Source organism: Scardinius erythrophthalmus (assembly GCF_964197995.2).
Source record: "Scardinius erythrophthalmus genome assembly, chromosome: 11".
NCBI lineage: Eukaryota > Metazoa > Chordata > Actinopteri > Cypriniformes > Leuciscidae > Scardinius > Scardinius erythrophthalmus.
Genome location: NC_138231.1, coordinates 18,811,999 through 18,837,384, shown reverse-complemented (window position 1 = coordinate 18,837,384; position 25,386 = coordinate 18,811,999). Strand labels below are relative to the sequence as shown.

Sequence of the window (25,386 nt, the reverse complement as noted above, 5' to 3'; positions counted from 1 at the left end):
CAAGTTGCTGTGAGATGCACGATGGTTCTGCTGATCTTTGTTTAACTATTTTTGCTGCTGAAACAGAACAAAAACAGTCAATATTGCATCTAAAATGTAAGTGACTTAATTGTAACTGTTTATTAACCTGTTGTATGAAATCAATGTCACAGTTTCAATTGTGATTGTATTCAGGAAATAGTTGCCTACTCGTCAAATGAGGTTGCTTAACTCTTATCATATGTTAGAAAATATATAAAAAACTCCATATTTGTAATTTTTATAGTTAGTATGTTGTTAACTGCGTTGCGTTTTTGTGTGCTGCGCTCATTTGTTTACAATTCTCCTGGAGAAGCTGCATGAGCCTCAGCAGGGCAACCTTGTTACCATTGATCAGTAATACATTTATTATGAACTGCTGATTGCAACTTAAAATGAATGTAATGAAATTAGAATAATCTCTCGTTTTAGTGATTCCCAAGTTATTTTTTTGTTATTGACGTTCTAATCAGGCTATACTCTGGTCGGGCAAGTAAAATTCTCTTTCAGGTAGGCCTATTGTATTTATATATAAATATATTAGGGATGTGACTGTGATAAAATTTTCCCACCAGTTAATCGACGTGTGACACCGCTGAGGGCTTTTAAATCGCTAACTTAAAAGCGAAAGTAAAATACAGATGTCCGCACAGACATTGATAATGGTGCGGAGTAGAGCGAGCATTTTCAATGTATGCCTATGGAAGTAGGAATGAACTTAAACATTTTATTTATGTTTTTATGTGTCCACTATTCAACCACAACCGCGTCACACACACACACATTCCAGAATTGCAATCTTGACATCGCAGCCTGTTCATTATAGCCCTAATACAATATAATAATAAAAATAGTCAACCTAACATATACGAATTACACTGCTCTGTTTAAATAGTCAGTAGTACAATTTGTACCATTCACAGTAAGCAGAGCTCCACTGTGATGTTTCCAAGCACATTTTTGCGCGTGTGAAGAGGATGATTTTTTCTATCGATATTGGAACACGAGTGAAGTACAAAGCCTATAATAAAGAACAGTTTAGCATCCAAATGCATCGCAAATATTGAAATTTTTTATTCTAATGAGAGAGTTACGTGAGACCAACACTGCTTACTTTCGTTTTTATTTTTACATTAAATTTAAAGGATTTGTTGTGGAATATTTTGAGTGTATCATAAAATCAGAATAAGGTAAGACAAGTAATATTTTCTGTCTTATATATATATGTGTGTGTGTGTAAATATACATATATATATATATATATATATATATATAAATATAGCTGCGAGCAGCGATGGAGGGCCAAAGCCGGCGGCACCGCCATCCACGGTGCCTTTAGGTTACTAAAGGCACTGGAGTTGCGGTGCCACCGGCTTGGGCCCGTAATCGCTGCTCGCAGCTATATTTTTTTATTATTAGGGCCCAAGCCCTGAAAGGGCGAAGGCCCTATTGTTTCCGGTAGGATTATTATTATTATTATTATTATTATTATTATTATTATTATTTTGTCAACCTTTCGGGCACTTTTGGGGCCCTTAACATGCTCGAAAACTCTTGAAATTTTGCACACACGTCAGAACCCGCGGCCATCAGGGCCGGACTGAAGCTGGTACCCGGGCGTGGCAGGGGGGCTCGACAGCGCCCCCTGGAACGGGATCCAAACACGTGTCCATAAATCAAACACGCTTGCATATAATAATATGAAACTCGGTACACTTATAGATCTCATCGGGCCGAACAACTTTCGTGCTCTAAGTTTTACGCCAGCCAAACAGGAAGTTGGCTTTTTAGCGTTGTTTGGAAACGCATGCTGTGGAATTTAATGTACTCCTTCTAGGGAATTCATCGATTCGCCTCCAAACTCGGTGTGCATGAAGTCAAGACATTGAGGATGCTAAATTGCGGACGGATTTTTGATATCTCGAACGGTTTGGCCGTGGCGAGGAAACAAATTTATGGCGACAAAATGAAACAGGAAGTGTGTTATAACTTCTGCATACATTAACTGATCTTGATGAAACTTCAGCAGTGTGTTCGTTGTAAGAGGCCGATCACATGGATGTGACTATTGTGAGTCAAAGTTATAGCGCCACCAACAGGCAGCAGGAAGTACATCACTTTCAAAATGCTTTGAAATCAGTGTCTTATTTTTACCCGATTTGCTTCAAACTTTATGTGTACAATGTAGACACACGGCAGATGTAAACCTGTGAAAGGATTATTGATATCTTAGATACTGTTGCCGTGGCAACGCATCAAACTTTAATATTATTTTTTTATGCTTTTGAGACTCTTAACATACTTGAAATTGCATGAAACTCAACAGACACATCACATTTATTAGCCCGTAGACATGTGCAAAGTTTCAGAAACGGGCGTGGTGGAATGGCTCAGTAGCGCCACCTTTAGTCAAAAATGGGGGCTTAGTTTTTCCTAGAATCACAAAACTTGGTATGTGTATTGTTCTCGTCAAGACGGACAACTTTCTAATTTACATGAACCATCTCCGACCAACAGGAAGAGAGATATTTTGGTTTGAATGTGGATTTTCTGAAGAATTTTCTCTCCCTCTCTCTGTGTCTGTGTGTGTGTGAGGGGAGGGGGGGATTTGACTATTGCTTTTATATTGTTAATCAAGGTTTCAGGGGCTTTTGGGGTCCTTAACGTGCTCAAAAACTCTTGAAACTTTGCACACAGGTCAGAACCCACGGCCATCAGGGCCGGGCTGAAGCTGGTACCCGGGCGTGGCTGGGGGGCTCAACAGCGCCCCCTTTAACGGGGTTCTAAAACTTGATCCATGTACAGATGGTGGACAACCAAAATGCCTATTACCGCCGCGCCAGCTGCCGCGGCGAAATCACCGCGGCGAAAATAAACCAGCCGCATTTCAAAGTCGTTCTCGAAATGACCGCCAGGTGGCGCAAAGGGACATTGTGCAAAACAGCAGCAATTGCCGTATTTTAAAATGTAAGTGGGTTAAATATAAAACCCTAAGCCTAATAGGCATATTTTTCATATATAAATAGGCCTATTAGGCTACAACAGAATAGAACCAAAGATAGAATCAATTTTAGAACTGAAAAAATAGAATCAAAAGTTAAAAATAGAGACGATATTAGGAGCAATGACGATGAATATTTTTACTATTCTATTGAGGAATTAGATAAATGAAGAGCTCTCGTGAGCGATACAATTACATAGTAATTTATAGTGATTTCAAAAGCAGTCCTTAAAAAAAAAAAAAAAAAATACATGGAGTAGTGTGGCATAATTTTTGAGAGATTACGCGGAACGCGTTTTAGTTAAGATCCTGGTTTCAATGCCCTTAATGTATATAGGCTAGGCTACTGCTTTAAAAAAATGTCACAATGCGTTTTGAGATTGTTTTGGATTAAACATTGAAGTTTAAAATGTAGTGTTTTGGCACACCAGGCCGAGTGGCGTTACGCATTGTTCAAAAATCAGGTTTTATTCTGGCATGTTGAATTGGCGTTAGATTTTTTTTTTTTTTTTTTTTTTTGATTTATTAGATTGAGATTTTAGATTTCGTTAGATTTTTTTTTCTCATAACTAAAATAGCTAAAATAACTAATATATGCCTTGTCTTAATATGACCTACTTAATATAGGCAATAGGCATATAATAGCCTAAATTAGCAAAACTTGGCCACTAAATATTTAATTTTCAATTATTTTAATTATCACAATTAAGTTTTAATTTTATTAAATTGAACAAGCGCAACAATCAGCATTTAATCAAATATTCTAAAAGATGTATTATTAATAATAATGTTATTTCAACATAATATTTCGTTTTTTCGACATAATGTGTGCCTGCAACAAGCAAGATGTGTATTTGTAAATCCGGTGATGCGTGCATTGATTTTTATCAATAAACTAGTGTTTTCTGACAGTGTCGACTGCAAAGATGAAGTTGACGATCGCCATATTTGTAGTGAACGCACCTAGAGAGAAATGCACAAAGACATAATCAGAGAGTAGCCTTTTTCTTTTCGTTTTGAATTATTTCGTTTGAAGACATTTCAAGCTTTGTGTATTTGATGTATTTATCGTGCCTGTGTGAGGCATATGCTGAGTTTCGTTAAGTTAGGAGGATGAGATGCGCTCCAGCTGACGTGCAATGCAAGTGACCGCGCGGGCGCCTCCATGATTAGTGTCTTTGCTTCTCTTACTTATTAAATCCAGGCAATTTTGATGAATTTTTTTTTAAAATTAAGATACAATTTATAGAAAACGAAATTCACTTTAAAGAAAGGTTTTCTACTAAACAAAACTTAATGAAGTGGTCAAAATCATGTCTGACCCACTCCATATCCATCTCTCGATATAATGCATCTTATCTTACTCGTGCTGTTCACTTTTCATATTCAACATAAATGGAAAAAAATAACATTATAATATTTTAACAAATATGATACTAAATGAGATTATTATAGTACAAATTGCTGCACATTAATTTAATTAAATGAAACCTTGTAACGAATTCACATTGTAGGGTAGACTGTGTACAGTTGAGACACCTTAAATAACTTGCGTTCGCAGCAAGCACAAGTTGTGATTTTTGCTGTGCACTTGCATATTAGTGTCAGCTGGGAAGGAAATATAGAGACTAGACCTCTTGGAACTTTAATTGAATACATAGCGTTGGTAAAGCATACTGAAATTACATCCCTACAAATTTATTAGGCCCTACTGAAAATAAATGTATCGAATTTAAGCAAAGTAGCCTAAATGTTAAGACTGTAAGCCCTTTGCTTTTTTACGTATAGCCTATAAAGGACTCTTATAGCCGACTTTGTGTTAATTTAATTTGTAAAGGATTTTTTTAACTCAAACATTAACACTGAAATAAATGAAACTAAATTATTGTAAAAAAAATTGGCACACCACGACGAGTGGCGCTATGCATTGTTCTAAAGCCAGGTTTTATTCTGGCATGTTGAATTAGTGTTGGACAAACGCGGCGGCGCGTTCATTTGAATGAAGAGCGCTTCTCTCTCGTGTGAGCGAACACACACTGGAACATTAGACAATATCTCAACGAGTGAATCGTGGCCGAGTGGTTGAACTTACGTTACGATCATTTAGATGACACAGGTTCGAATCCCGAACTAACTTGGGCTACTGATATTTTTATATTAGCCTATTAATGCATTTTATAGTCTATTGTTGATGCAGAGAGATTTGTCTAGTTCTAAAACATAGTTTTTTTGCTTATAGCCTATTTACAAAATAAAATCACCATGCATTTCCATTTTACACTAAGGAACAAATATTATACAATGACTTTACTTCTGTAGCTTATAATAATTCCAATCGTAATTTCAAAAGCAGTTCCGTTAAAAAAAAAATATATATATATATATAGGCTATATATATATATATATATATATATATATATATATATATATATATATATATATATATATATATATATATATATATATATGACGTTTAAACGACAAACAATAAAATCAGAACCAGTATGGTTCCAGTGGCAGTAATGCATCCACGGCTTTTCAAAATGTCACAAAGCGTTTTGAGATTGTTTTGTATGAAATATTGAAGTTTATAATTAAGTGTTTTGGCACACCACGACGAGTGGCAAACTCTTTGTTTTGTTTTGCAAACTCAGCTAGCCTGTGGGGGGTTTGGAGAAGGCAATAGTTGCTTTATCGTGGGGGTGCAGGACAGAGGTGTTAATGTTCCGTCTTTCATATGGAGAGTGTCGGAGCCAGCCTGATGAGCAGGCAAAGGCAACATTCTTTTAGGGATTAATTAATCTCAAAATCTCCAAAAGTCCATAGCCTATGTACAGTAGGCCCTATATCTTATTAAATTATATATTGTAGTTTTATTGATTGTATTTAAAGGTTTTCCACACACAATTTCAATTTAGCAGATACAGAGCTCTTTAATTCGCGACCCACCTCGTTTTATTGTAAGGTGAATTCAGCAAGGCATGTTGTATCTTTGAAGGAACAAAAGCTATTTGTTACAGTTTTTTCTTTCGTGATTTGTGTGGATGACACACAGCGACATGTATTATCAGCTGTATTATTAATGCTTAATTTCGAGAAAGACCCGCCGCGCGCAGTGAGGGAGACCAAACTTATTAAAAAAATATCCAGCGCCAGAGAGGCAAAGAAAAACGCCTGTTCTTAATTTGTTGCTTTGAACTTTTTTCGTTTTGTACCGTTTTAATTTTATAATTTAGCTGCAATTTCTTTGACAATAGAAATTTAAAATGTTGCAAGAATAAGATTCTGTGTTTCTTATTTTGCATCACAAAGGGAATAAACTCTATCGATGCAACCCTGTTTAAATAAATAAACTGTCCCGACACTTTATTCATACCTTGAAATGTGCGATGGGTTTTCAAACTTAATTAGTTTTCTTTTTCTTTTACATTTTCATTGTTTATTTTTTAATTGAAAGTAATACTGTATTGAAAGTATTTTTCTGATTTGTTCGATCTGTTTTGAAAAATGTCTTCCGTTGCTATGGCCGGGTATCACTGTCAGTCATCTCAATCTCGTGAATGATTCACACACACACAAAAAAAATAATTTAGCAGATTAAAGACGAGCTTCATCATCTTCATTTTCTGGTGCAATCGGCTTACAGTCTTCCTTCATCAAATTCATCAGTGTCGTCTTTGCAGCGGCTCTGGAATGTAGCAAATTTATGTTGTAATGTACAATTGATAATTAAACAAGACGATTGACTTTAATAAACAGATGCATATTTAAGCATCAAGAACGGAAAAACATAAACACTGTCGGCTACACTGAGATTCGATCTCAGATCGTTAGAAGCTCCGAGAGGCTATTGTTAATGCATTGTCCACAGAGCTATCGTCTGAATAGCCTATACTACTGTTTGTTCGGGATTTGAACCGATTTGAATTCGGCCACGAAACACTAATGTATTTTTACATATTTTGTTAATTCGTTAATGTTAACCAATTCTGCACTCTTAAAAAAAAAGGGTTCCTCAAGGTTCTATATAGAACCCTGGGGTTCAGTACTTGGCCAATAGAACCTTTTACCAAAAAAATGGTTCTATGTAGAACCCTTGCATAGCAAAGAACCTTTTTTTATTTAAATGGTTCTATAATTCATGTTTTATGACTGAAGTGTAAACTAAAGATTACACAACACATTCACAAAGCTTTTTGAGTCAAGACCCATGAGAATGACTGCTGTAGTCAAAAACAAGAGTCAACAAATATTAATATGAGCTGTACATTAGCATGAAACTTATATTTCCTAATATATTATAGTTTAACTGTTTGACAAATCATTTTTGTGAGGAAAAAAATAAACTAACCAGGAGTTTTCTTTATTTTGTATACCATATTGTGATGGTTTTAATCTATCAAAGGGAACATTAAAAACAAATAATCGTAAAAATGCTCCCTGGTGGCGTACATGCGTTGCGTCATCCTTGAATTCCTATTGGTGGATTGGCGAAGATGAACCTCGAGACAAGTGACAGTTAATTTTTCAAACTGAAGAGTCCGCCATTTCTACCCGTTCAAACCCTCAGGTAAGTTAAGTTTTTACATTTTTGAAATGATTTTGCTGAAATATTTAGTATTACAGTTAATATTTATATTGGTTAGAGTAGCCCTAGTGTTAAATACTGATACTAGAAGCAAAATTTACCTCAGTTAAAAACACTGCTGTCGTGTAACGTTAGGCTACTGACGGGCTTCGTCAGCCGTCGGTTCAGAAAGCCCTGTTAAATCGATTTTTCTCCGGTTTTTAAATTAATTAAGATACAGTATCCCTTTATTTCCTTGTTAATGAAATTGTCAACAACAATAAGATAGCTGTGTTATAAGGAGACGAGCTTCGAGTCAGAAGCGTGAACATTAATTTCAATGAAGCGCGCGCTCGTTGTTAAAATGAACGGCGCCGATTCAAATAAAAGTGAACCGGGTGGAAGACGGAGGTGAATGATATGTGAATGTGTGTCGCAGTTTCACACATACTCAGTTTGCGGTGAGTATTTTTCCCAGGCCTATGTTAGAAGTTCTTAACTTTGGCCCGCGAGATCTATTTTCGTGCAGTTTTTAGCTCCAACCCAGAACAGACGAAGATCATGATTAGCTTGTTCAGGCATGTTTTTTAAGGGTTGGAGCTAAACTCAGCAGGAAAGTGGACACTGCTTCAGTTGAGAACTTCCGGCCGGTCTGTATTGAAAACTGCGTGTGCACACAGTTACAGTGCAGCGTTCGTCTATGTTTACTTTGACGCATGCGCTGGATTAAAGTGATAGCACATGGTTTAATTTAGCATTCAAATGTTCTAAAGCCAAAAAATGTTTAGGTGTGTTTAATGCATAGTTGGTTTGTGAAGTGTTATTTATGCTCTGTTTTCTTTTATCCCCAGATTACCATGGTTGATAAATGGTCAGTAGATGACACGTGCCACTGGCTTCAAACTATAAACCTCATTGATGCAAAAGAAAGTTTCAGAGGTAGCTACAAATGAAAATTTATAAATGTTCATTTTGTGATGTTGTGAAGTTTCAACTCACAAAGTTTCTAACTCACCTGCAAGTGCAACATAACCACCAAGCAGATTTTAGTGTTACCTGTGACATTGAGGGATGTTTTAGAAGATATAAAACTGTTGCAAGTTACAGAAACCATATCTATCGAAAGCACAGACAAGCTTTGCAACATCCCCTATTTGAAAAGGCTACTGTAGTTGATGACGACAATGAAAGTGAAGAGGAGCTTCCTGAAGATGATCTGCTAGAGAACAACCAAAATTCTTTGCCTGGAATTGATTTAGAAACTGTGTTATTGGGACTGAGACAGCATGTAGCCCTCTTTATATTAAATCTTCAAGAAAAACATTTACTTCCTAAAGCAACTCAGGATACTATTGTTTCCAGCTTGGAGTTCATCTTGAAATTTTTCCAACAAAATTATTTTGAAATCATAAAATTCCACTTGACCAAATCTGGATTTAGACTAGAGGACCAGGAAGACTTGGATAACTTGCTAAATAATCAGACACTTATTGAAAGTGTGTTTGCCTATGTTCAGTCAGATTATCAACTTTTCAAATATTGCAAAGAACATCTACATTTAGTGGAGCCAGTTAAACACATTCTTGGAACCAATAGCCAGGGGAAGGAGGACACATTTCAGTATGTGCCTATCATTGATGTTCTGAAGACTCAGTTGGAGAAACATGACATATTTGAATCATATCGAAGAACCTGTGAACAAGCCCCAAGTACAGATTTTTTAAGCAGTTACACAGATGGAGAATTCTTTCATGAGAGCCCCTTTTTTGGAGATCCTAATATTGTAAGATTACATCTGTACACTGATGAATATGAAGTGGTAAACCCCTTGGGGTCTAAAAGATCAGTTCACAAATTAGCAGCTTTCTATTTTATGATTGGCAATCTTGAATCTAACTGCAAATCACAATTGAGGCATATACATTTGTGCTTACTTGTAAGAAATCAATTTATAAAGAAGTATTCATACAGAGACATCTTGCTGCCCCTGATTAATGACCTGAAACTGTTGTACACTGAAGGACTGCAGGTCAGTGTAAATGGTCAGAACATCAATTTGAAATGCGCTCTTGCCACTATTTCAGCTGACAACTTGTCTGCTCACAGTCTGGCAGGTTTCACCTGCTGCTTTAGCAGTGGACGGATCTGTCGCTTTTGTATGATCAGCTACAAAGACCTAAGGTCTCACGTTAACGAAGATGATGTAATAATCCGATCTTCTCAGGTACATCAGTACCATCTGCAAGCGCTCAGGGAAAGTACTGGAATATCCAAACAGACATATGGTGTGGTCAGTGAATGCCCTTTCAATGAGCTGAACTACTTTGATGTGACAAAAAACTTTCCCCCTGACTTAATGCACGATTTTCTGGAGGGTGTGGTGCCTCTTGTGACCATGCTTTCAAATTGGAGGACCAGAAGGAGTGGATTCTGGTGCAGCCAGGGGAGGAGAAAGAATTTCATCCTCTTGACACATATGTGCATGATGATACTAAGTATATTACATTATACCACAGAGTGCAGTCTTCTAGGTAAATATATTGTACTTCTGTGGCATGTCTCTCTCTTATTTATTATTTCTTCTTTAGAATATGAAATATTTGGTATTTTTTTACAGAGCAGCAAATTGATGGGGAGACTCTGCTGGGTCTCACAGAAAGGATGGTGGAAAGACTTTTTCCTGTAATGAAACAACAGGTGACATTTATGAAGGAGCTTTGTAAGTTAAAAAAGTAAGTCTGTGTTGTTAAATATTAAACATTGTTGTTAAATATGCTTAATATAAAATGTTTAATATAAAACGAATGCTAACCAAGCTTAAAATCCTTATCCTAATTTATATTTTTATATTTCTTCAAACAGCCTGGAAACTGAAGTGCCTCACATATCTTGTACTCAGTATGTATCATTGTTTTGAAGTTTAAACAAACTGTGTTGTGGCAAGTAAAATAAAATCCTGTATAAAAGACTTAAACATTGTATTCATGTTTACAGACAAGAACCCTGTGAGAATGAGGGCTCATTTGTTGCCCAACCTTGGCCAGCAGTATACAACCTGCCTGTCTTTCCCCCTGAATTGCAAGCAGCTTTGCAGAGGAAGGATCCCGGCTTTAAGAAGAAGGACAAGTCTCACATCCGTGCATTACTGATTCAAGTGTTGTTTGACAGCATCACTAAGCACACCTGGTACAGTATTGTATTTCATTGTATTTTATAACAGTTAAATGTATTTTATGTTAAACTTGTTGGTTGTTGGGTACTGAAATAATATATTTGATTATATTTCTTAGGTACCCAAATCATAAAATGTATGGAGATGTTCTGGGGAGTTTGATCACCCGCTTTCCATTTCTGAAGGATGGCAGCTCCTCTGGTTATGTATGAACTTATTGCAGTTCTTTTAATATTGTGAAAATATTGAGATCATTGCTCATTAAAAAATCTCACACAGAAAAAAATCTATTTTAAAAGAAAGTATACATGTGTCTACAGGATACCTTGTTGGAATGCCTTAGAAACAAATTTAAAAAAGAAAGGATTCCCTTGGTTAGCTCATCGATCGTCCTGCAAATGAAGGAGAAGTATGGGATTAAAAGGAAGTGTGCTGGACAAACAGATTCTGAGGGACTTACTCAACAACAAGAGGCAAGTTCAGTTCAATAAATTTTATGTCGAAGGCAGATTAAATTTGTCTTAACATGTAACACATGTTGACAATTATTTCAGAGTGCAAAATGTAGAAGAGAACCATTGGATATAATGGCATATAAAGATTCTGCTTGTTCACAGGAGGTATTTGGTTTAGTGTTCCTTAAGTGATACATCAGTTTTTAAGATTGATGTTTCAATCTTAAATATTTTATTCTGTGACTTTGATTCATATTTACGTACTGCACAATACTGTCTTCCTACCTCAGATTGTATTGGACCTGGAAGTAATGGGTGAGGATGAGACGAGTTTCCGGGAACACATTAATGCCATCACCCTGGAGTTGCGTAAAAGCAATCCCAGTTACTCTGAGGTCAAGAACCGGATGAAGCGCACTCTTTTCAAAAGAGTACAGCTTATGGACAGGCCTGCAGCTGAAGTAATGGAGCAGTTTCCTTTTCTTGGAGTGCCACAGCTTGTGAGTAAACATTGTTACATTTTGTGCCAGGCAGATAAGAAAAATCAGTGTAATTATATTTCTGTGAATTAGAGATGTGACGGTGATAATATTCTCCACACCGGTTAATCGACTCGTGACAACACCGGTATTACCGGTTTCACCGTGGGGGTGGGGGGTATAGAGTGATGTATTTTTTTTTTTTTTACATGGCGCAAATTCATCATTCGCATTGAGTTTGATTGACATGCGATCTGACCAATCAAATTCCACCATTTTTGTGCGACAAAGCAGTCAGAAGTGTTATTTATTAACTTCGGTGGATTTGAACTTGGCTTTAACTGAGGCAATCTGTCACGACACATTAAAGAGCCAAAAAACGGTAGGCCTGTTTTATTTTTGTTTGACTGACCAAATTTGAAAGTTGAGACTTTGTTTCATATAATATTACCTGCTCGGTCCTGTATTTCAGCGCGTTGTCAGTGTCCTCTATTTTTCACTGCTTGAGATCATGTTGAGAACAATAACGCCCTATTTGAGGGTATAGGGCGCGATTTCGGATTCAACCACAGTGTTTTGAATGGTGGGTTCGTTATTCGTTATTATTCATGAAAAACGCAACAACAAAACGGACATTTTGGCATAATTTGTGTGTGTTACGTTTTGTTCAAGGCCGAAAAGAGAACTCGATACTGACGCGTAGGCCTGTCGCGATAGTCGATAAATCAATTAATCGCACGATAAAAAAAATGAGCTCGATAATTTTTCCGGCCGCGTTAATTCTATTTGCATGCTTGTTTGTTTTCTCTCTCTCTCTCTCTCTCTCTCTCTCTCTCTCTCTCTCTCTCTCTCTCTCTCTCTCTCTCTCTCTCTCTCTCTCTCTCTCTCTCTCTCCCTACCTCTCTCTCTCTCTACCTCTCCCAAAGCGGCTGTTTACACCTGGCCACTTCATGCATTTTTTCAGATGGGATAGCTATCCGATCGTGAAAAGACCAGGTGTAAATGCCCTCCGAAACGCATTCGAGACGGATTTGCGCATTCCAGACGAAACAAGTGTAAATGTATCTGGTTGTTGAAACCACATACCGGTATGTAAAGTGTACTCCTCCCAAAAATGCTTAAAAAAATAAACGTGTGAGAGCGTGTTATTATAGGCTATATGCAATGTTATAGTCAGATATGACGACGCTACTGGAACACGCATCGCCGCAGATGAGCAGCTGAGCTATTCATGCCAACGTGCAAACTATCGCACATCAAAGTGAAAGTAAGTCGCAGACGCTTAACACACAAACATCATCATTAAAAGTAGGGGAGCGCGGGGCACAACCTAACGCGGGGTTAGTTGTAACACGCTTGTTTTAAATACTTCCGCACATGCTTGGATGACGGAACTTTATTTACTAGTTGCCATATCAACACTATATAGAAAAAAAAAATCCGCCAAAATTATTTTCTTTTTGGAAGATATCCATAGACATTTATTAAACCATAGCAAAAGTAAATTTCTTAAGTTAATTTTTCATCTCTATTTTTTTTTTTTTTTTTTGTCTCTATCTTTAAGGAACTTGTTTGGCTGAAAGTGTGTAATTTGGATATAAGCACCTGAAGTAATTGTACTGGTTTGTATTTAAGATGCTGCATGAAATGACAATGAGGTTTGGAACAGACTTGGCAAAGAACATGGAAACATCTCTGAATGAAATGGCCCCAAACATCATCAGGAGTGCAAAAGAAGGAAGTAAAAAAAAACTCTACGCCAATCTCATTGGACCAGAAGAGGAAATCACAGAAGGTAACAACACCATATATTTTTCCCCATCCAACCTATCTGTTCCATATGGAGTCCAGGAAGTCACCTGTGTGAGAAAAAACAACAACAATCCATGGCGACTGTTTTGCAATCTGTCCGCTCAGTTTATAAACCGTACTCACGAATTCTCAAACTGTTCCCTCGGTTTAACAAATCGTGCCCATGAGTTTCTAATCCGCGCTCTCAGATTTGTAAACCGTGCCTTCAGTTTTTGCAGTCTGTACCCACAAATTCATAAACCGTGCCCACGCTTTTGCAATCCGTTCCCACGGGTTTGTAAACTGTACTCACGAATTTGTGACTCACCCTACTTTTAGAAGAACACGTTGTTGACGAATCTTATTGTATATTGTTTTATTGTGTATTAAGTGAAATATCAAATTGTCTTAAATGCGTCTGCATGCTTAAAGTGATTCTCAATTGTAGCGGGTATGGGGTGGAATATACGTCAAGCAATTCGTCAAATATCAGTCATAATACAGGTTAGACAATAATAATAATAAAGTGCTAAGATTATCACAAATAAACAAAAGATTTTGATCTTGACAAACCCGTGGGAACGGATTGCAAAAACTGAAGGCACGGTTTACAAATCTGAGAGCGTGGATTAGAAACTCGTGGGTACGGTTTATTAATCCGTGGGCACGATTTGTTAAACCGAGAATTCAGTTTGAGAATTCGTGAGTACGGTTTATAAACTGAGCGGACAGATTGCAAAACCGTCGCCATGGATTGTTGTTGTTTTTTTCTCACACAGGTGACTTCCTGGGCTCCGTAGTTCCATGCCCAGTATAAAGTTGCATTGTCAATGTAAAGGTTGTAGCTACTATAAATTGTATGAGTGAAAACATGTATTAAAATAATGAAAATATTAAAGGAATAGTTTACCCCAAAATAAAAATTGTCATCATTTACTCACCTCTTGTCATTTCAAATCTTTATGACGTCCTTCTTCAGAACACAGAAAAGATATTTTGAAGAAGGATGGTAACCGAACAACTATGGTGCCCATTGACCTGCATTGGTTTGGTGTCCATATAATAGAAGTGAATGGGTACCAGCATTGTTTGGTTACCAACATTCTTCAAAATATATTTTTTGTGTTATGCTGAAGAAGGAAAGCCATATAGGTTTAAAATGACAAGAGTGAGTTAATGATGACAGAATTTTTGGGTAAACTATCCCTTTAATTGATTTCTGTACCTAATATACAATAATTTGTATCTGTTTGTAGGTCTCGTTAGGAATGCTGCACTCATTTTATTGCCAGCACTATTTAAAGAAAACGCCAGCTTCCTCTACTGTGTAGATAGTGTAAGTATAGTCTTCTGTAGTTTCATTAACATTTGATGCACTTGACTTGAATTAAAGGAACTGTTCATGCAAATATAAAAATATTAGTCAGTTTACTCACCCTTATGCCAAATTTGTAAAAAAAAATGTTTTTTATTAAATGTACCCTATAATTTACTCACTCTTCCTTAAGCCTGGAACACACCAAGCCGACGGTCGACCGTCGGGCAGTTTCCGTGCGTCGGCCGACTAAATCTTCTCGGTGTGTTCCGCACCGTCGGCTGAAATTGGTCCTCGTCGGCTTTGTAACGGCCGATTCAACATGTTGAATCGGCGTCGGTGAAAGAGGGAACTCTGATTGGCTCTAACGAGTCAGTGCACGAGAATAATAGCAAAACAGCGAGCAAAGTCAAAACGGTACAGATAGTTCGGCTGTTCTAATGTTACGTCATCTTACCTGAGTGTTCCTTGGCGAATATTTCAATATTAACACGAGAGGAGTGGAATAAAGAAAGTGTTTAGCAGGTTAGATATTCAAAACGGTAAGCGCGCACTGCTTTGTTTACGTTTGTGTATCTGCAGCCGGCAGCGTCCGTTTCCCTTTTTGAATGATGAATATAGACGGATATATCTGCAAAAATAGACAGTCTCATTTACACGCAGGCGTAGAACACGCTTTCTAGCTGACAGTCGGCAGTAGTTCTCTCTGTGTGTTCAAGTGCAGCTTTTTACCCCGACGTGAGGCGACAACACAGTCGGCTTTCATCAGCGCTAGTTCGTCGGCTTGGTGTGTTCCAGGCTTAAGTCATAAGCTTTGTACTGTTTACACTGCTTTGTAATGTCATTGAATAGCACCCCAATTTAAATCATAAAATAAATCTGTACAACTCCAGGGGTTAATACTTGTCTTCTAAAGCAAAATGGTACATACAAATGGTACGTTAGTGAGATAAAAAGATAAAAATTTGCCAAGATAGGTTGCTATAATTAGACTATGTATAGATAAAGGAATAACATCCAATGGGGTGGCACATCAGCTCCACATTAATAATTATGAGTCTTGTTGGTTCTTGTGTGTCACGTGCTTAGCTGTCATATCTGTGTTGTGTCATGAACGATTCAGTTACAAGAACGAAAGAACCAATGAGATTCAAAGTAATCAAAGTGGAGCTGACATGGTAGCATGTTGAATGTTCTTCAGTCATCATTAATGTTGACATTCAAACACATTACAAAGCTTTTTATTATTAAATATATATCAGATTGTGTTAAACTGAAGAAACAAAGTCCATACACATTGGTTGGCTTGTTGGTGAGTAAATTATGGGGTAATTTTAAGTCTATTTGATGACTTCTGTTAATTGGTGAAAAGCACTCAAAAGGTGAAATGTTTGTTTTACAGGAACCCAAAGGTCCTACACCAACCATAGTGTTTAACGGCTCTCCTGATCCCCTCAAGGCTGAAAGCGTCAGCATTATAATGGACAAAGTGAACATCATAAGAGAGGCAGACATCGACATGACACAGGCTGTGGAATGCCTGTTTGCAGTCTATTTTCTTTTCAATGTGCAATACCCGGTTGACATTAAGCACACAATGACTTTTATTCAAAAATATATGCTTAAACTAAGACAAGAGCATGACACAAGAACACCAATACCTGTACTGAAAATGTACAGTCAACTTGTGTGAATTGTAGTGCCATTTAATAGATGTTTTAATTGTTCATGTATTGATTTTATCTGCATTGTCAAATATCAAAAATTATTTGTTTTTCCTCATTTCAGAGAGACATGTAAAAGTGAAGTACTGTATATGTACTTAACAAGCTTATGAATGTTTATTGCAAAGGGAAAATTCTTAAATGAAATAATTCAAACTAAATGGTTAAATGTAAATGGTTAAATGTAATTAAACATCTTAAATGTGAAATTTGCTGTATAATACAGAGTATACAGAGGTGTAATTTTAAATATGACACTAATATTTTTGTAGAATCAATTGAATAAATTTAAACTTTTTTGAATTTTCTGGATTGTTTATATTTTCTTATTTAATAATAACTCGTTTAATGATAAAGAACCCTTAAATGGTTCTATTTAGAACCATCTAACTTGGATTCAAAGAACCATTTGGGGTTCTTTTTATGGAACCCTTTTAAATGGTTCTATATAGAACCATTTTGGAGTTCCATATATGAAGCGGGTGATAGAACCATTTCTGGTTCTAAATAGAACCATTTCTTTTAAGAGTGGCATAATAGGCCTATATTTTTTCCCTAAAAGTTTGTTTTATTCTCTGCTTTGTTTGTTTATATTTTTACATATTCAATCAGTCTCATTTTTGTTCAAATAATGAAAAAAGTTTTTTTTTTTAAATAAACAGATAGGTAACTTACCTTTTAAAATGCCGCAGTTGCTGCTGTTTTGCCCTGTCACTTGCGCCACCCGGTATAGCCTAGTCATTTCGCGAACGACTTTGAAATTCGACTGGTTTATTTTTGCCGCGGCAGTAATAGGCATTGTGGTTGATTATTTATTAATTCATTCGATTGATAATCATAACAACATGTAAGCCTATTTAATTCTGAATATAACAAAGAATGCTTAAACCGACTAACATCGGTTAGTAGCCTACTGCAAGTCCTGAAAATGTTTTAATTTTACGGTAAATAATTTTAATTTATTTCACTGTTATGTTTCAGTTAATAAATCTACAAACACATTAAAATAACACGAAGTAAATGACAAGTAACCTATTGACATAGCCTTTCTAAATTATAGAAAAACTGGGCACACAATGTTAAAGTGTGTCTACTTTGTTTAAATTTAATGAATTTGAATTCGTTTAACCACAATATTTATCTTGAATTTATCTGTGGCCTCAGCTCAGATTACTGCCGCGGCAGATTACGTCATAAAGAGAATAAACTGACACTTTTCAAAGTCTGTGATTACAGCGCCACTCAGCGGTAAAAGGCAGCAAATACACATCCCAATTTTGCCGCCGCGGGAACGGCGGCGGTAAAAGTCTCATTCTGGTTGTCCACCATCTGTATCAAACACGCTCGCATGAATTAATATGAAACTCGGTACACATATAGATCTCATCGGGCCGAACAACTTTACCCCGGTCAAGTTTTACGCCAGCCCAACAGGAAGTCGGCTATTATGGGTTGTTTGGAAAACGCTTGCTGTGGAATGTGAAATACTCCTCCTAGAAAATTCACCGTGTCCCCTTCAAACTCGGTGTGCATGTAGTCAAGACTTTGAGGATGCTAAATTGCGGACGGATTTTTGATATCTCGAACGGTTTGGCTGTGGCGAGGAATCGAATTTATGGCGAGAAAAGAGAAACACGGAAGTGGAATAACTTCTGCATACATTAACTGATCTTGATGAAACTTCAGCAGTGTGTTCGTGGTAAGAGGCCGATCAGATGGATGTAGCTATTGTGAGTCAAAGTTATAGCGCCACCAACTGGCAGCAGGAAGTGTGTCACTTTCAACATGCTTTTGACAAAAGTGGGGGGGTTAGTTTTAACTACAGTAAAGAAAAAATAGTTTGTATATTGTTCTCATCAAGCCGGACAACTTTCTAATTTACATTCAATAGCTCTGGCCATCAGGAAGTCAGATATTTTGGTCTGAATGTGAATTTTTTTGCAAAATCAGCCTCTGAATTTTTAGCCACTCCTCTTAAACTATTTATTTTATTCGTACCAAACTTTTTCAACATGATGAAACTACATTAAATATGCTAAATTGTGAATGGATAATAAATATCTCAAACGGTTTTGCTATGGCGAGGGATTAAAGTAATGTCCAAAAAGGAAACACTAAAAATCTTCTAAAAATGTAATTATATACCATTTATTTCTATATAAAAGAATACAAATATCACAACTAAACCCATTTTATTCTGCTTTTGCAATTCAAGAAGAATGAAAAAGTTAAAACAGGCTATTTAGTGCTATTTGGTTCAACAAAAAAGCAAACATAGGGCTATACTGCCCTCTTGTGTCCAAAAGGACATCAAAATAGTATATAAAACTTTTTACCAGGTAGGCCAATATTGTATTTAAATATACATTTATTAGGTATGTGTCTGAGGATATTTTCCCACCGGTTAATCGACGTGTGACACGAGTGGGTGCTTTTAAATCGCTAATATAATAGTGAAAGAAAAATAATGATAATGTTGCACACACAAATCACACACATGTGGGAAAGAATGATGCTTTTAAACAACACTAAACCGCCATTAGGTGTCGCCAGGCATCCATCTTAATAAGCGAGTCATTGATTCATTCGTTCAAACGATTCGTTCGAATGAGTCGATCATGATTAAGACAGATGTTTATGGATTGATCATTCAATCTTTGAGTCAACCGATTCATTAAAAATGCTGAATCGTTCAGTTATGAGAAAACACGTGATGCGTGATGGTTCTGCCGTGATCTTTAACTATTTTCGCTGCTGAAACAGAACAAAAACAGTCAACATTGCATCTAAAATGTAAGTGACTTAATTGTAACTGTTTATTAACCTGTTGTATGAAATCTAGGGGTGGGAGAAAAAATTTATTCTTAGATGCATCGCGATGCGGACGTGGACGATTCTGAATCGATTCACAAATGTCAAAAAATCGATTCTCTAAAAAAATATTTTTCTAATAACGTAATATTGACGGAAGGCAAAAGGCGGAACTCTAAGCGTACGTGCGTGCAGTCTGTGGCACGCACATAACAGAGAAGTTTCTTCTGCTCACCAAGGCTGCATTTATTTGATTAAAAATACAAACAAAAACAGTAATATTGTAAAATATTATTCCAATTTAAAACAGCTGCTTTCTATTTTAATATATTTTAAACTGTTATTTATTCCTGTGATCAAAGCTGAGTTTTCAGCATCATTACTCCAGTCGTCACTGTCACATGATCCTTCAGAAATTATTCTAATATGATGATTGATACTCAAGAAACATTCATTATTATTTTAAATGTCGAAAACAGTTGTGTACAGTCTTTGATGAATAGAAAGTTCAAAAGAACAGCATTTATCTGAAATCTAAAGCTTTTGTAACATTAAACACTACCGTTCAAAAGTTTGGGGTCAGTAATAATTTTAATTTTATTTTTGGGTGAAAGAAATAAAATAAATCAATACTTTTATTCATCGAGAAGGAGTTAAACTGATCAAAAGTTACAGTACAGACATTTATAATGTTAAAACAAATTATATTTTAAATAAATGCTGTTCTTTTGAACTTTACATTCATCAACGCATTTTGAAAAAAAATCTGTACACAACTGTTTTCAACATTGAAAATAATAATATTTATTGACCATCAATCATCATATTAGAATGATTTCTGAAGGATCATGTGACACTGAAGACGGGAGTAATGATGCTGAAAACTCAAATTTGATAACATAAATTAATTACAGTGTAAAATATTTTAAAATAGAAAACAGCTGTTTTAAATTGGAATAATATTTCACAATATTACTGTTTTTGTTTGTATTTTTAATCAAATAAATGCAGCCTTGGTGAGCAGTAGAGACTTCTCCTAAAAACACACACACACACACACACACACACACACACACACATTATATATATATATATATATATATATATATATATATATATATATATATATATATATATATATACATATATAAATACATATAAATATATATATGTTCCGGCGGTACCGCCACCACCGGTGCCTGGGGTTGCGGTGCCACCGGCTTGGGCCCGTAATCGCTGCTCGCAGCTATATTTATTATTATTATTATTATTATTTTGTCAACCTTTCGGCCACTTTTGGGGCCCTTAACATGCTCGAAAACTCTTGAAATTTTGCACACAGGTCAGAACCCGCGGCCATCAGGGCCGGACTGAAGCTGGTACCCGGGCGTGGCAGGGGGGCTCGACAGCGCCCCCTGGAACGGGATCCGAACACTTGTCCATAAATCAGACACGCTTGCATGTAATAATATGAAACTCGGTACACATATAGAACTCATCGGGCCGAACAACTTTCGTGCTCTAAGTTTTACGCCAGCCCAACAGGAAGTCGGCTATTTAGGGTTGTTTGGAAACGCATGCTGTGGAATTTAATGTACTCCTCCTAGGGAATTCATCGATTCGCCTCCAAACTCGGTGTGCATGAAGTCAAGACATTGAGGATGCTAAATTGCGGACGGATTTTTGATATCTCGAACGGTTTGGCCGTGGCGAGGAAACGAATTTATGGCGAAAAAATGAAACAGGAAGTGTGTTATAACTTCTGCATACATTAACTGATCTTGATGAAACTTCAGCAGTGTGTTCGTTGTAAGAGGCCGATCGCACAGATGTGACTATTGTGAGTCAAAGTTATAGCGCCACCAACAGGCAGCAGGAAGTACATCACTATTAAAATGCTTTGAAATCACTGTCTTATTTTTACCAGATTTGCTTCAAACTTTATGTGTACAATGTAGACACACGGCAGATGTAAACCTGTGAAAGGATTATTGATATCTTAGATACTGTTGCCGTGGCAACGCATCAAACTTTAATATTCTTTTTTTATGCTTTTGAGACTCTTAACATACTTGAAATTGCATGAAACTCGACAGACACATCACATTTATTATCCAGTAGACATGTGCAAAGTTTCAGAAACGGGCGTGGTGAGGGGCTCAGTAGCGCCACCTTTAGTCATAAGTGGGGGGGTTAGTTTTATCAACAGCAACAAAACTTGGTATGTGTATTGTTCTCATCAAGACGGACAACTTTCTAATTTACATGAACCATCTCTGACCAACAGGAAGAGAGATATTTTGGTTTGAATGTGGATTTTCTGAAGAATTTTCTCTCCCTCTCTCTGTGTCTGTGTGTGTGTGAGGGGAGGGGGGGATTTGACTATTGCTTTTATATTGTTAATCAAGGTTTCAGGGGCTTTTGGGGTCCTTAACGTGCTCAAAAACTCTTGAAACTTTGCACACAGGTCAGAACCCATGGCCATCAGGGCCGGGCTGATGCTGGTACCCGGGCGTGGCTGGGGGGCTCAACAGCGCCCCCTTGAACGGGGTTCTAAAACTTGATCCATATATCAAACACGCTCGCATGAATTAATATGAAACTCGGTACACATATAGATCTCATCGGGCCGAACAACTTTACCCCGGTCAAGTTTTACGCCAGCCCAACAGGAAGTCGGCTATTATGGGTTGTTTGGAAAACGCTTGCTGTGGAATGTGAAATACTCCTCCTAGAAAATTCACCGTGTCCCCTTCAAACTCGGTGTGCATGTAGTCAAGACATTGAGGATGCTAAATTGCGGACGGATTTTTGATATCTCGAACGGTTTGGCTGTGGCGAGGAATCGAATTTATGGCGAGAAAAGAGAAACACGGAAGTGGAATAACTTCTGCATACATTAACTGATCTTGATGAAACTTCAGCAGTGTGTTCGTGGTAAGAGGCCGATCAGATGGATGTAGCTATTGTGAGTCAAAGTTATAGCACCACCAACTGGCAGCAGGAAGTGTGTCACTTTCAACATGCTTTTGACAAAAGTGGGGGGGTTAGTTTTAACTACAGTAAAGAAAAAATAGTTTGTATATTGTTCTCATCAAGCCGGACAACTTTCTAATTTACATTCAATAGCTCTGGCCATCAGGAAGTCAGATATTTTGGTCTGAATGTGGATTTTTTTGCAAAATCAGCCTCTGAATTTTTAGCCACTCCTCTTAAACTATTTATTTTATTCGTACCAAACTTTTTCAACATGATGAAACTACATTAAATATGCTAAATTGTGAATGGATAATAAATATCTCAAACGGTTTTGCTATGGCGAGGGATTAAATAATGTCCAAAAAGGAAACACTAAAAATCTTCTAAAAATGTAATTATATACCATTTATTTCTATATAATAGTATACAAATATCACAACTAAACCCATTTTATTCTGTTTTTGCAATTCAAGCAGAATGAAAAAGTTAAAACAGGCTATTTAGTGCTATTTGGTTCAACAAAAAAGCAAACATAGGGCTATACTGCCCTCTTGTGTCCAAAAGGACATCAAAATAGTATATAAAACTTTTTACCAGGTAGGCCAATATTGTATTTAAATATACATGTATTAGGTATGTGTCTGAGGATATTTTCCCACCGGTTAATCGACGTGTGACACGAGTGGGTGCTTTTAAATCGCTAATATAATAGTGTAAGAAAAATAATGATAATGTTGCACACACAAATCACACACATGTGGGAAAGAATGATGCTTTTAAACAACACTAAACCGCCATTAGGTGTCACCAGGCATCCTACTTAATAAGCGAGTCATTGATTCATTCGTTCAAACGATTTGTTCGAATGAGTCGATCATGATTAAGACAGATGTTTATGGATTGATCATTCAATCTTTGAGTCAACCGATTCGTTAAAAATGCTGAATCGTTCAGTTATGAGAAAACACGTGATGCGTGATGGTTCTGCCGTGATCTTTGTTTAACTATTTTCGCTGGTGAAACAGAACAAAAACAGTCAACATTGCATCTAAAATGTAAGTGACTTAATTGTAACTGTTTATTAACCTGTTGTATGAAATCTAGGGGTGGGAGAAAAAAATTATTCTTAGATGCATCGCGATGCGGACGTGGACGATTCTGAATCGATTCACAAATGTCAAAAAATCGATTCTCTAAAAAAATATTTTTTTCTAATAACGTAATATTGACGGAAGGCAAAAGGCGGAACTCTAAGCGGACGTGCGTGCAGTCTGTGGCGCGCACATAACAGAGAAGTTTCTTCTCCTCACCAAGGCTGCATTTATTTGATTAAAAATACAAACAAAAACAGTAATATTGTAAAATATTATTCCAATTTAAAACAGCTGCTTTCTATTTTAATATATTTTAAACTGTTATTTATTCCTGTGATCAAAGCTGAGTTTTCAGAATCATTACTCCAGTCGTCACTGTCACATGATCCTTCAGAAATTATTCTAATATGATGATTGATACTCAAGAAACATTCATTATTATTTTAAATGTCGAAAACAGTTGTGTACAGTCTTTGATGAATAGAAAGTTCAAAAGAACAGCATTTATCTGAAATCTAAAGCTTTTGTAACGTTAAACACTACCGCTCAAAAGTTTTGGGTTAGTAATAATTAAAATTTTATTTTTTGGGGAAATAAATAAAATAAATCAGTACTTTTATTTATGAAGGATGAGTTAAACTGATCAACAGTTACAGTAAAGACATTTATAATGTTAAAAATATATATATTTGAAATATACGCTGTTCTTTTGAACTTTACATTCATCAAAGCATTTTGAAAAAAAAAAATCTGTACACAACTGTTTTCAACATTGAAAATAATAATGAATATTTATTGAGCATCAATCATCATATTAGTATGATTTCTGAAGGATCATGTGACACTGAAGACTGGAGTAATGATGCTGAAAACTCAACTTTGATCACAGAAATGAATTACTATGTAAAATATTTAAAAATTGAAAACAGCTGTTTTAAATTGGAATAATATTTCACAATATTACTGTTTTTGTTTGTATTTTTAATCAATAAATGCAGCCTTGGTGAGCAGAAGAGACCTCTCCTAAAAACATTAAAAATCTTACTGACCCCAAACTTTTGAACAATAATATATATATATATATATATATATATATATATATATATATATATATGTGTGTGTGTGTGTATGTATAGCTGCGAGCAGCGATGGAGGGCCAAAGCCGGCGGTACCGCCACCCCGGTGCCTTTAGGTAACTAAAGGCACCGGGGTTGCGGTGCCACCGGCTTGGGCCCGTAATCGCTGCTCGCAGCTATACATACACACACACACATATATATATTTATTAGGGCCCAAGCCCTGAAAGGGCGAAGGCCCTATTGTTTTCGGTAGGATTATTATTATAAGGGCCCAAGCCCTGAAAGGGCGAAGGCCCTATTGTTTCCGGTAGGATTATTTATTAGGGCCCAAGCCCTGAAAGGGCGAAGGCCCTATTGTTTTCGGTAGGATTATTTATTATTATTATTATTATTATTATTATTAGGGCCCAAGCCCTGAAAGGGCGAAGGCCCTATTGTTTTCGGTAGGATTATTATTATTATTATTATTATTATTATTATTAGTATTATTTTGTCAACCTTTCGGCCACTTTTGGGGCCCTTAACATGCTCGAAAACTCTTGAAATTTTGCACACAGGTCAGAACCCGCGGCCATCAGGGCCGGACTGAAGCTGGTACCCGGGCGTGGCAGGGGGGCTCGACAGCGCCCCCTGGAACGGGATCCGAACACTTGTCCATAAATCAGACACGCTTGCATGTAATAATATGAAACTTGGTACACATATAGAACTCATCAGGCCGAACAACTTTCGTGCTCTAAGTTTTACGCCAGCCCAACAGGAAGTCGGCTATTTAGGGTTGTTTGGAAACGCATGCTGTTGAATGTAATGTACTCCTCCTAGGGAATTCATCGATTCGCCTCCAAACTCGGTGTGCATGAAGTCAAGACATTGAGGATGCTAAATTGCGGACGGATTTTTG

General features: G+C 36.7%; 1 protein-coding gene across 1 annotated transcript; it reads left to right on the top strand.

The window, feature by feature from the left end:
- The first annotated feature begins 7,979 nt into the window (after positions 1-7,979).
- LOC308698739 (sterile alpha motif domain-containing protein 3-like) lies at positions 7,980-13,445 on the top strand. Its single transcript, XM_081378997.1, has 9 exons — positions 7,980-8,047; positions 8,438-8,525; positions 10,204-10,318; positions 10,449-10,484; positions 10,581-10,772; positions 10,877-10,964; positions 11,079-11,231; positions 11,504-11,713; positions 13,257-13,445. The coding sequence occupies exons 2-9, from the start codon at positions 8,444-8,446 to the stop codon at positions 13,299-13,301; spliced, it is 921 nt and encodes a 306-aa protein (XP_081235123.1). The 5' UTR covers positions 7,980-8,047; positions 8,438-8,443; the 3' UTR covers positions 13,302-13,445.
- Positions 13,446-25,386: the final 11,941 nt, after the last annotated feature.